The sequence below is a fragment of the Falco naumanni genome, chromosome 1 (assembly GCF_017639655.2).
Source record: "Falco naumanni isolate bFalNau1 chromosome 1, bFalNau1.pat, whole genome shotgun sequence".
Taxonomy (NCBI): Eukaryota; Metazoa; Chordata; class Aves; order Falconiformes; family Falconidae; genus Falco; species Falco naumanni.
The window spans coordinates 100,885,948-100,897,138 of record NC_054054.1 but is presented as its reverse complement, the minus strand read 5'-3'; the positions used below and the strand labels follow the sequence as shown (position 1 = coordinate 100,897,138).

General features: G+C 62.2%; 2 protein-coding genes across 5 annotated transcripts; both read left to right on the top strand.

The window, feature by feature from the left end:
* Window positions 1-29: 29 nt before the first annotated feature.
* Window positions 30-7,630, top strand: TRIM50 (tripartite motif containing 50). Of its 3 annotated transcripts, XM_040612879.1 has the most exons (8): window positions 30-753; window positions 976-1,085; window positions 2,200-2,666; window positions 3,570-3,665; window positions 4,553-4,783; window positions 5,122-5,144; window positions 5,423-5,547; window positions 5,850-7,630. In XM_040612879.1, exons 3-8 carry the CDS (start codon window positions 2,262-2,264, stop codon window positions 6,455-6,457), a joined length of 1,488 nt encoding a protein of 495 aa, XP_040468813.1. In that variant the 5' UTR covers window positions 30-753; window positions 976-1,085; window positions 2,200-2,261; the 3' UTR covers window positions 6,458-7,630. The 3 variants fall into 3 exon arrangements, with proteins under 3 accessions (XP_040468813.1, XP_040468802.1, XP_040468823.1); XM_040612868.1 differs by having other exon boundaries at window positions 30-1,085; XM_040612889.1 differs by having other exon boundaries at window positions 30-2,666.
* Window positions 7,631-7,793: 163 nt separating this feature from the next.
* NSUN5 (NOP2/Sun RNA methyltransferase 5) lies at window positions 7,794-11,161 on the top strand. Of its 2 annotated transcripts, none has more exons than XM_040612846.1 (10): window positions 7,794-7,928; window positions 8,123-8,245; window positions 8,315-8,489; window positions 8,570-8,678; window positions 8,968-9,106; window positions 9,525-9,640; window positions 10,059-10,237; window positions 10,321-10,525; window positions 10,608-10,760; window positions 10,943-11,161. In XM_040612846.1, the coding sequence occupies exons 1-10, from the start codon at window positions 7,836-7,838 to the stop codon at window positions 11,046-11,048; spliced, it is 1,398 nt and encodes a 465-aa protein (XP_040468780.1). In that variant the 5' UTR covers window positions 7,794-7,835; the 3' UTR covers window positions 11,049-11,161. The 2 variants fall into 2 exon arrangements, with proteins under 2 accessions (XP_040468780.1, XP_040468789.1); XM_040612855.1 differs by having other exon boundaries at window positions 7,800-7,928; window positions 8,135-8,245.
* Window positions 11,162-11,191: the final 30 nt, after the last annotated feature.

The window sequence follows — 11,191 nt, the reverse complement described above, 5'->3', positions numbered from 1 at the left end:
TCGGCGCCGCTTCCCGGGGCGGGGGGAGGTCGCAGCGGCCGGAGCCGCTCGCAGGCCGGGGCCGCGTTCTGCCCCCGGGGCGCCGGTAGCACCCCCAGCGCTGCAGCCACGGGCCCTGGGCCCGCGGCCGGGGGAGCCCGGCTCTGGTGCTGCCGTGGCGGCAGGAAAGGCCCATCCCGGGGGGGCAGCCCGCCGGGCCGCGCCGGGGAGCGGCTGCTGCACCCTCCTGCTTTCCTGTGGCACAGAGATCCAGTGTCCTCAGCGTAAGGCAGAGGGGGGAGCCCCCGGCTAATTCTTGACCTTCTGTCCCTGCATCCCCCACCCCGTGGCCTCTGGAGGGCTGCCCCAAAGCTGGGTCCCGGCATGGAAGCCTTTGTCATCCCCGGCTAGCTCTGGGCAGTGCTGAGAGGGAGGCCACCGGGGTGGCCGTAAGCCAAACGCATCCGTGAACCAAGAGTAACGATATGAGGAATCGTTTTTTGCAGTCAGACAAAAACAGGTGCATGCCTTGCCTGACACTGGAGGAACAACACTTTGGGTCTCCTTCAGGTCTTTTCTAAAAGAACGAAAGGTTTTCCCCAAGCAACAACAACAACAAAAGTTTCAACCAAAAAAGAGCTTTAGTTAATAAAGCATTTTGGTGAAAAAGTTTCTGCTGTCCCAGGCAGCGCAGATGAGTGAAGCCCCAGCAGGACTTGCAGACGCTGGCTGCTGAGATGCAAACACCAGCTCCCGCCCATGTGGTCATGTGAGGTGTGTGCCCGTACCTGCTACCTGCGTGTCGGGGCGGTGGGCAGCCCTTCACGCGGTGTGACGTGTCCTGAGAGCAGGAGAGGTGGTCAAGAGCCTGCCTGGCCTCCCCCTGGCAGGCAGGGACAACCCCAGCGGGGCTGAGGCTGCAGGAGGGAGGCGGCTCAGCTCCCTGCCCTGCCGAGGGGTTGCTGGTCCCACCGCCTGCCTCATCCACTTCTCCAGCCAGGTCAAAATCTTCAGCTTGATTGAGAGAAGCCAAGTGACATCCATTGGGTTTGGTGTGCTGGGACAAGCAGAGTCTGAGCCGGTGCCAGGAGGAAGCTGTGAAGCGCGTGAGTTGTGTGGCAAGCAGGAGGGGAGTCTGTTATGTGGGTCTCTGGGAGGTGTTTCTGGGTAAGCAGAGGGAGCAGCTGAAGCTGGTTCCCCTGTATGGGTCCTGCGGTGTCTGATGAGCCACAGGCTGACACTTAAGCTTTCCTTGATTCACCAAGCTCCTATAGCAGTGTACGATAAAAACTGAGCTCAGGTCACAGCCTTCCCTTTCCCTGTCTCTGACTTTCCCCCGAGTCTCTGACTTCAGGTTTATTTTCTTTGACTGCAGGTCATGTCTTTGACTTCAGGTTTATTTTCTGACCTGAAGTCAAACTTCAGGTCATGTGTTTGACTCACCCGGGATCTCAGCAGTTATATCCCACAGGGCTAGAAACAGCAGGGGAGAGCAATGCTGCACAAACCTTAGAGTTGTTAAATACGCTGGCCACATGCAGCCCTGGGGCTGGCAGGAGAGGCTGGGATTTGGGCTTGTGTCTCTTGGGAGTGCTAGCCCGGAGCGTGGAGTGCTGTGGGGACCACTGCGTTTCAAGGGGGTGAGCTGCAGTCGCATCCCTGCATGCTGTGTCTCAGCTTCTCAGCCCTCCTGTCAGTCAAATCCAGTGTTTGCTGTGTGAGGGTTGTCCCTGTCTCCTAGATAGACGTACTTTTTATGATTTCCTTCTGCTTTTGCTTAGATACATCACTTGAGCTAATGCCAGTCCTGAGAATGTCCATGGACTGAGATGATAAACCCAAAGAGATCTGTAGGAATTCACACAGGCCAGGGTCAGTACTGGAATTTTTCAGCAGAAAATCCCTCTTTGTCTCTGTCCCCAGCCCTGGCACACAGGCAGGTCTCCCCTGAAGTGGGCTGCCAGGCAAAGGTCGCACATGGGAACAGCTTGGTGGTGACTTCTGATACCTTAGGCAGATCCAGAGGCAAGGCTATGGGTGATCTCACATCTCAAGAGCCCAAACCCACTGCAGGTTAAAATAAGCATCTCAGACTTTGCGTGGAGCCTAATGATGAGTTTGCAGCTGTCTGTGGTGCTTCTGGGTGGGTGGACTCTTTCACCTTCCCCAGGTGCTGAGCTCCATCTTTGCTCATCTCTGCTTACCTTGCTCTTGGAACAGGGCAGATCTCCCAGCCGTGTTTCCCAGCCCAGGTCTGTGCTGCTGTGTGGGAGGGTGGCAGGATGGCTCGGAGGATGAGCATCGATGAGCTGGAGGACCAGCTACTCTGTCCCATCTGCTTTGAGGTCTTCAAGGAGCCCCTGATGCTGCAGTGTGGGCATTCATACTGCAAGTCCTGCGTGGCATCACTCTCCAGAGAGCTGAACGGGCAGTTCCTGTGCCCCGTGTGCCGCCAAACAGTGGACTGCAGCGCCTCACCCCCCAACGTCACGCTGGCCCGTGTCATCGAGGCACTGCAGAGCCGGGGCGAGGCAGAGCCCACCCCGGAGTCCTGCCCAACACACCACAACCCCCTCAGCCTCTTCTGCGAGGCTGACCAAGAGGTGATCTGCGGGCTGTGTGGCACCATTGGCAACCACCGCCAGCACAAGATCACCCCCATCTCTACCGCATACTGCCGGATGAAGGTTGGTGGGCAGAGCTGGCCAGGGCTCCTGGGGTGGGGATTAGGGCACCTGCAGTGCTTGCTGACCAAATGACCCCTTTCCTTCAAGGGACAAGCTGGAAACAATGCCAGTGGGAGAAGCACGGTCCCATAGCACAGCCAGATGTGGGGCAGGGCTGGGGGGCGGCTATTTCTCAGGCTGAGCGTGTCCCCAGTTGAGAGGACTCACAGTTTCAGTGACTACACTGTGGTGGCAAGAGCCAGGGGTCAGGGAATGTCAGTGGGGACTTTCAAGACTCTTTCCAAATACCATCAAAAAGAGTGGGAGATAAGGGCTGAGGCAAGGTGCCACAGGAGAGCAGGGAGGCAGGGTAAACAGCAGCCCCAGCCAGGTAGAGTAAACACCTGGCATCACCTGCCCAGCATCACATGAAAGTCCCAGGAATGGAAAAGCCCAGGGCCACCCATCCCCTCTGTGCCTGGCACCAGGGAGATAAGAGCAGGAGGCATCAGAAACACTCCTGTCCTGGCCAGGCTCCCAACACCAGTGCTAGGAGGGTGCTGTTGGCCTGGTGCTGGCTTGTGGCTGCTCGCCACTCACTTGCCACCCACTTGCCCGGTGCAGAACTGCCATGGGGTGTGAAATACAGAGGGTCTGGAATGGGTGCTCCTGGCAAGAGTACTTGGTCATCAGCATCCAGATCAGGGCCATGCTCTGAGCACTCTCCTGCCTCTAGCAACCCCAAATCTTCTAGATCAAGAGACCAAAGATCAGCAGGATGGGCAAAGCCCCAAAAAGTGTAGAGAAATCTTAGGAGAACATGGCTTCTGAAGGCCATGTGCTCCTTGGGGGGGGCGACAAGCACTGCTTGCGACCAAAGAAGCTGCCACAGAGGTCCCTCCTACAGAGGTGCTGTCTTTTCAGGAGGAGCTGTCTGTGCTGCTGACCGATGTCCACCAGTACAAGAGAAACCTGGATGAACACTTCAGCAAGCTCATCAACAACAAAAGCCGCATCGCAGTGAGTGCCACGTGCCAAGGGAGCACGTGTCCCCAAGTCCTTTGTGTCCTACATAGCCCCTGGAGTAACCTCTGCCTGGTTCTCCCCAGCTCACCCCCACACTCCTCTCCTGCTCTTCTCCCTTCCCTGGGATAGCAGACAGGGCTTATCTTCCACGCCGTTCCCTGAGGTTCGTGTTCTCCACACAACTCGGGGCTTAAATATAGACTTGTTTTCGGGAAGGGTGACATACCCCTCTTGGGTGGCACAGCCTTGTTTTCAGAAGGGGTGATGTAAACCTCTCCAAGCGTCCTGGCGGGAGCAGCAGTCAGAGCTGGTTTGACCGAATGTCCTTGGAGGTGGGGAGATAAGAGATGAAAAGGACCCCACTTGGAGCAGGCTTGCCAGTCAGAGCAGTGCCGTTGGTTTCACATCAAGTTTATGCCTGATTTAGTGTCCCCATTTCCCACAGAGTAGATGTCTCCAAGGGACCTCCTGGCATCCCTTCCGAGGCTAAAACTTCCCAGTGGGGCTCCTTAGAAGGGCTCAACCCAAATGAAAGTGGAGCTGCACTTTCTCCCCTTAGCCCAGGACGCAGGTTGTTCCCTGGGAGCACAGGCGCCCAAGAGCTCCTTCAAGGCCCTGATGAAGTTGGCTGGGACATCAGGAAATCAAAATCTGTAAGAGGAGAGGTGTAAGACAGGGGTACTGTGGTGGTGAGCTGCTGTGGACAGCAGGATGAGGTATCATCTAGCCTGCTGTACAGAGCTGCTCTTCCATTTGGAAAGCCAGTGGAGGGCAGCTTGGTGTGACACACTGACATTGCTGGTGGCCCCTCTGAAACTAAAAAATGGGCGAAGAGGATGGTGTGAGGCAGACCTGCACACCCACTTGCTGTCTTCCTGCAGAACGAGGCGGATGTCTTCAAATGGGTGATCCGGAAGGAGTTCCAGGAGCTGCACAAGTACATCGATGAGGAGAAGGCCACCTTCCTGGAGAGCATCGAGGGGAAGGCAGCCCAACTCCTCACCTCCATTGAGTCCCAGGTCAAGCAGACATCAGATGCCCTGCAGAGGCTTAAGGAGATGCAGAGCTCTTTGGAGGCACTCAGCAATGAAAGTCAGCTTGATTTCATCCGGGTGAGTGTGCTCACTAGTGAAGGCAGTGGGTGTCAGCCAGGATCTCCAGCCCTCAGCCCACTGCTTGTAGCCCTGAGCCTTGTCCTGGACAGTGGGTACCCTCACCAAGCACAGCTGGGACACCACAAGAAATGACACGTAGGTGCCCTCTGTCCAGCCAGGGCTTCCCCTGATGGGATAAACCTGCCCTCCACGAGAGGTAATGCCCGTAGCTGTCCCAGGAGAGGAGAGCCCTGGCCTCTCCAGCCCAGGGCACAGATGTATGCAGCTGTGACCATGCAGAGGAGCTGCCATTTTGTCAGTCTCCCGCCACTGACTCTTTCTCTTGTGTTTTCCAGAAATATGGCTCCTGCCAGTTCAGGTGAGTGGTGGAACCCAGCAGCAAACAGCATCAATGGCGATGGCAGTGCCTCTACACCAGGACTAGAGTTCCTAGGCCAGTGGGCATCTGAGCATTGCTGGGACAGCCTCGCATGGACACTGTTGTTGCGATGGATAGCCAGAGCCATGCGCTCAGCCCCAGAGAAGGGCAAGAGCAGCTGGCAGGACAGCAGTGGCTCCATCATACACAGCAGCCAGGTGAGAAGGGGTCCTACACTGTCCTCATCACCTGTGTCACAGCTGCTTCTATCTTTCCAGGTCAGAGCTCCCCTGCCTGCACCCTGGTGATGGCATCTTCAGTCCCGTCTCCTTTAAGCCATGCTTCCACCAAGATGACATCAAGATGACTGTGTGGAAGCGCCTGCACCGCCGTGTCCTGCCAGGTACCAACCTGCCCCACGGGCAGCACCCTGGGTGCCCAGGCTCACTGGCACACGGGGCAGGCTGCCTGGCTAGCATCACGCTGCCCCAGCTCCTGTCCTGCTCTCTGCTTGTGCGCCTCACCCCCAGGAGAGCTGCTGGAGCAGCGGCTGCCATGTCTCACACTGGTAGCAGCCTGCTCTGGCTAACAGTCTAGCTGCTTGAAATTCAGCAGTGCCAGCTTGTGCCAGCCCTCAGGTCCGAGCTGGGGTCTGCCAGACCCCTGCCTGCTAGTGTGCCTGGAGCCCGTGTGCTTTCCTTCTAGCTCCAGAGACACTGAAACTGGACCCAGTGACAGCGCATCCCCTCCTGGAGCTCTTCAAGGGTGACACGGTGGTGCAGTGCGGGCTCTACCAGCGCCGGGACAGCAACCCCAAGCGTTTCGACTCCAGCAACTGCATCCTCACCTGCAAGGGCTTCTCCTGCGGCCAGCACTACTGGGAGGTGATTGTGGGCACCAGGAACCACTGGCGCGTGGGCATCATCAAGGGCACAGTCAGCCGCAAAGGGAAGCTCAGCAAGTCTCCCGAGAATGGCGTGTGGCTCATTGGCCTGAAGGAAGGGAAGGTCTACGAGGCCTTTAGCACCCCGCGGGCTACCCTGCCTCTGACTGCCCGGCCCCAGCGCATCGGCATCTACCTGCACTACGAGAAGGGTGAGCTGACCTTCTACAATGCCGACAACCCCGATGAGCTCAGCCCCATCTACACCTTCCACGCGGAGTTCCAGGGCCAGCTCTACCCCATCGTGGACCTGTGCTGGCCCGAGCGAAGGCCCTACTCTCCCCCCATCATCCTGCCCGCACCCGCTGCAAGCCAGCACCCCCGGGTGCCGTACACCCATCCTGCCCCAGAGGAGCCCACAAAGCTGTAGCCCAGCCAGCAGGATGAGGCTGTGACCCGGGATGGCTCTGGCTGAGTCTGGGGGGCCTGCAGCAGAGGGCAGTCAGGCTGCATGCAGGGCTGTCCTCTGTGTGGAGCCTGTGGTGCTGCAGAGTAAGCTGCAGCAGCGCAGGAGGGTCCTTCCGCTCTCCTCCGAGAGCAAAAAATGTCAGCCTTGACCTCTGAATCCCCATCCCCCTCCCGGCAGGCTGACCCTAAAGCCTAAAACACAGCTGGCCTGCAAAGATCTCCCTGTGGAAAGGAGCGCCTGCCTGAAAAGCAGTGAGCCGTGAGCATCCAGGGTCTCTGTTGGCATGTCTTTCTTCTAAATAAATAGTTTGTTGGGTGAGCTGGCTGCTGGCTGGCACGGGTCCCATCTCCGAGGAACTGAGTGCAGCCGGAGCTGGCTGGGCAGCAGCAGTGCCCTGCAGAGTGCAAGGGGCTGCCCAGAGGGGAAAGCAGGAGCTGGAAGAGCCGCTGCAGAGAGCAGCCGGCCAGGCAGCCGGGGTCAGGCCCTGGCGGGAGCGGGCAGCCCACGGCAGCGCCTCACCGGGACCGTGGGCTGGCGGGGGGGACCGCGGGGGCCGGGGCTGTGTGGGGGAGCGGGGCCAGGCGGGCAGCGGTCGCACACAGCCCGGCAGCAGCTCCCCGACAGCCCCCCGGTGAGTGGCGGTTGCCACCAGCCGCAGGGCAGCATCCGGGGCCCGCTCCCAGCGCTTGTCACCAGAATTCCCCACCGGCCCGGGCCAGGCGAGAGACCGAGGCGCCAGCCGCACCGGCGGGGTTTGCTGCCGCAGGGCACGGTCCCCGCCACTCGGGCAGCGCACAGCGGCCTCGCACAGGGCCGTCGTGCCCGTCGTCGCTCAGGCACGGGGCGATGCCGCGTCACGGGCGCCCACGGTGCCCACCGCGAGGCCGGGCGGTGCGGGAGGGGCCCCGCCGCGCCGGGGCTCGGGGCGCCGCTGTCACGGGCTGACCTGGGCTCTCCTTTACCCTCCGCTTGCGGCTCTCCAGGCCGAGCTCCTGCCCCCGGGGCCGGGCCGCCCCTGGCCTTGTTCCACCTCAGCGCGACCACCGCCACGCGTCCAGAGGAGCCGCCCGCCGGCGCTGCGGGCCCGGCCGCGACCCGGTGCCACGGGGCCTCCCGGGCGGGCCGCCGGTGCTGTCCCCGGGCCGGGGGGCGCCGCTCCCGCCCGGCTGCAGCCCCACCCGCTGCTCCCCCCCGGCCGAGCCCGCCCTCCCGAGCCCAGGCCCGGCCCCGACCGGCCGCCGCTTCCCCCCCGCCCGGGAGCGCGGCGCGGGCCTTCCCCGGCGGGCCCTTCCCCCCGCCGGAAGCGGCGGCGCGCACGCGGCGGAGGCCGGGCGGGGACATGGCGCTGTACAGCGCGGCCGCCGCCGTCCTGGCGGGGCTGGAGCGCGGCGATGGCGGCATCAAGGCCCTGGTGTACAACAGCGGCTTCCCGGTGCGGGGGACACGGGGCCGGGGGGGCCGGGGGGAGGGAGGCCGGAGGCGGGCAGGCCGGAGGGGGGAGGCCCGGTGGGGGGCAGGGAGGCCCGAGGCGGGCAGGCCGAGGGGGCCGGGCCCCAGGCGGGGAGGCCCCGGCGGCGGGTGGGGGGCTCGGTCCCTGTCCCCGGACAGCCCCTGACCGCCCCACAGCGCGTCCGGCAGCTGTACGCCCTGGTGTCCGAGACCCTCCGCTACTCCCCGGTGCTGGAGAAGCTGCTGGCCGGCGCCGCGCTGCTGCAGGCCGAGAAGAAGCTGCCCCCGCAGCTGGCCAAGGTAAGGGGGGCCGGGGGGGCCGGCGAGGGGGCCCGCGGCGGCAGGGCCGGGCTCACCCCTGTCCCGCAGGTGCTGGTGTACGACCTGCTCTTTGGTAAGGGCCTGAAGTGCGGGGGCCGCTGGAAGGCGCTGGCCCGGCGACACCGGGCCCGGCTGGAGGCCGAGCTGGCCCGCCTGAAGGTGCAGCGGAAGGTGAGCCGCAGTGAGGACCTCCTGGCCCCGGCGGCCGCAGCGAGCCCCGGAGGTGAGTGAGCCTCGGGGCCGGGCGGTCTCCCGGTGCTGGTGGCAGTGGTGGGCTGTGTCCGACCTGCCCGGCCCCCCCAGCCTCCCAGGTACCGCGCTATGTCCGAGTCAACACCCTGAAGACTTGTGTGGATGATGTGATTGACTTCTTCAAGCGCCAGGGCTACTCCTACCTGGGCCAAGCGGCCAGGTGAGTGTTTCTTTCTGCTGTCCCACCTTATCTGGGATGTCAGCGAGCAGTGAGGGCAGGGGACAAGGGCTTGTGGGTTGAAGGGTTTTTGATCTTGGTGCTTAAGGTTTCTGAGTTGGGGCCTCCATCACTCCCCACTGTTACTTTCTGTCTTTGGGTGCTGCCTGGTACTGAAGTGGAGAGCAGGCATGGGATGTAGGGGGGGGTCTCAGCCTGGGCTCTGGAGGGCTCTGGTGTGGGCACAGCGAAGCAGAACCGTGTGTTCATCCTCCCTGTGTCTCGTGGGCAGCGTGGAAGATCTGAGGGCCCTCTCTGGGAAGAAATTCTTGTTGGATCTTCATCTCCCGGAGCTGCTGGTTTTCCCTCCGCAAACGGATTTCCATGACAACCTGCTGTATACTTCAGGGCACATAATTCTACAGGACAAGGTGGGGGAGCTGGGGAGCAGGAGGCTGCAGGGGCAGGAAAACCACTGACATGGGTGGAGGGTCGGCTTCTTCCTCCAAACCAAGGGCTGGGCTTTGGCCAGCTTTGCTACAGTGCTTGCAGTCTAAGCTGAAACCGTGAATGCAGCCTGCAGCAGTGGAGCTCCTCTCTGGGCTTGCTTTACCATAGCCTGTAGGTGCGCGATAAAGTGCTGTGAGCTGGGGTGTAAAACCCACCGCTATAGCAGCTGGGGACCAGCACAGGGCTGCGGGCTGGGCAGAGGCTTCCAGTAGTGGATGGTGGTGGACTTGTCCCCATGTTGCTGTGGCTGCTGCGACCCTGCAGTGTCAGCTGTGCCCCGAGAAGGGGCCAGTGGTGCTTGCTGCCTGCACCTCTCATGGGGCTTTGCCCTCTTTGCAGGCCAGCTGCCTCCCTGCCTTCCTCCTCAGCCCTGCTGCCGGCTCCCATATCATCGATGCCTGCGCCGCCCCTGGGAACAAGACCAGCCACCTGGCTGCCATCCTGAAAAACAAGGGGTGAGGGCAGGTTGGTGTGGTGGCAGGGAGGGAAGGGGTACAGGTGGCCCTGGTCCCCCCGATGATGTCACAGAGAGCACAAGAAGGTGGCGGGAAAACTGGAGCTTGTCACCCTGCCCCGCTAACTCAGGCTGATGCCCGCTTCTCCTTGCGTGGGCTGGTGGCTCTGGTGGTGCTGGGCCATTGGAAGGGCCTGAGGGGATGTGAAGTCACATAGGGGGATCACTTCGCAGCCCTTGACCCTGCTTTCTGCCTGACACCGGCCCTGCTCAGTACTCCTGCCTGGGGGAGCAGCTCCCAGGCTCTGCCCACCTGGCAAACGGCTGGTGCCTGGGGCTGCTGGGGCAGCGTGCCACCGCCATTCCCGGGGCCGGGCAGGATGTTCATGCCTCTGACGGGCCCTGGGCTCTGCCTTCAGCCAGATCTTTGCCTTTGACGTGGACACCAAGCGCTTGGCCACCATGAACACCATGCTGATGCGGGCTGGGGTCACCAGCTTCCAGCTGGCCCAGCAGGACTTCCTGACCGTGGATCCTGGGAACCCCAAGTACAGCAAGGTGACCTGTATCCTCCTCGACCCATCCTGCAGTGGCTCAGGTAACGTGTGGGGCTCTGGGCACCCTGCCTGGAGCCAGGCTCTGGGCGTGTGGGCCCCTGGACAACGGCTGCTCTCCCTGCAGGGATGGTGAACCGGGTGCCAAGGGAAGAGGCTGCCCCGAGTGCTGAGCGGCTGCAGGCGCTGGCCGGCTTCCAGCGCAAGGTCCTGAGCCATGCCCTGAGCTTCCCAGCTCTCCAGCGCCTGGTCTACTCCACGTGCTCGCTGTACCAGGAGGAGAACGAGGACGTGGTACACGCTGTGCTGCAGGAGCGGGGCTCGGCCTTCAGGTGTGTGTCTCGGTGGGCACAGGGGAGGAACGCAGTGTGGGGCGCTGCAGGGCTTGGCACTGACCCTTGTCCCGTGTCACAGGCTGGTGAACGCCTTCCCTTCCTGGCCCTGCCGAGGACTCGCTGCCTTCCCTGGGGCAGAGAGCTGCCTCCGCGCCTCTCCTGCGGACACGCTCACCCACGGCTTCTTTGTGGCTGTCCTGGAGCGGCACGGGGAAGGGGCTGCAGCCCCCAGGTGAGAGGAGGCCCTGGGGCGCTCTGCCTGCCTCTGGGGGAGACCATGGCCAGGCTCGGGCTGCCAGGGCACCCGGGGGAGGAGGGAAGGTGGCGGGGCCTGGCTGTAGCAGGTGTGGGAGGGGAAGGCAGCTGTGAGCACAGCCTTGGGTGCACAGCCAGGCTGTTCGCTGTTGCCCACAGCTCCCTGCCTGTGGCAGCTGAAGAGAACCCGCAGCATGGAGAGGGAGCAGAGCCAGGAGCAGCTCCCAAGAAGAGGAAGAGGAAAAAGCAGCGGGTGAAGGAGTGAACTAACATTTTTAGGACTGCACAGTGCCCAGCTGTGGCTGGTGGGGAACACTCCTCCACTGCCTCAACAACAGCGGGGCCTCTGAACACAAGTAAAGCTTTGTGCCAGCTGCAGCTGTGGTGGGAATTCTGTAACACCCTGCT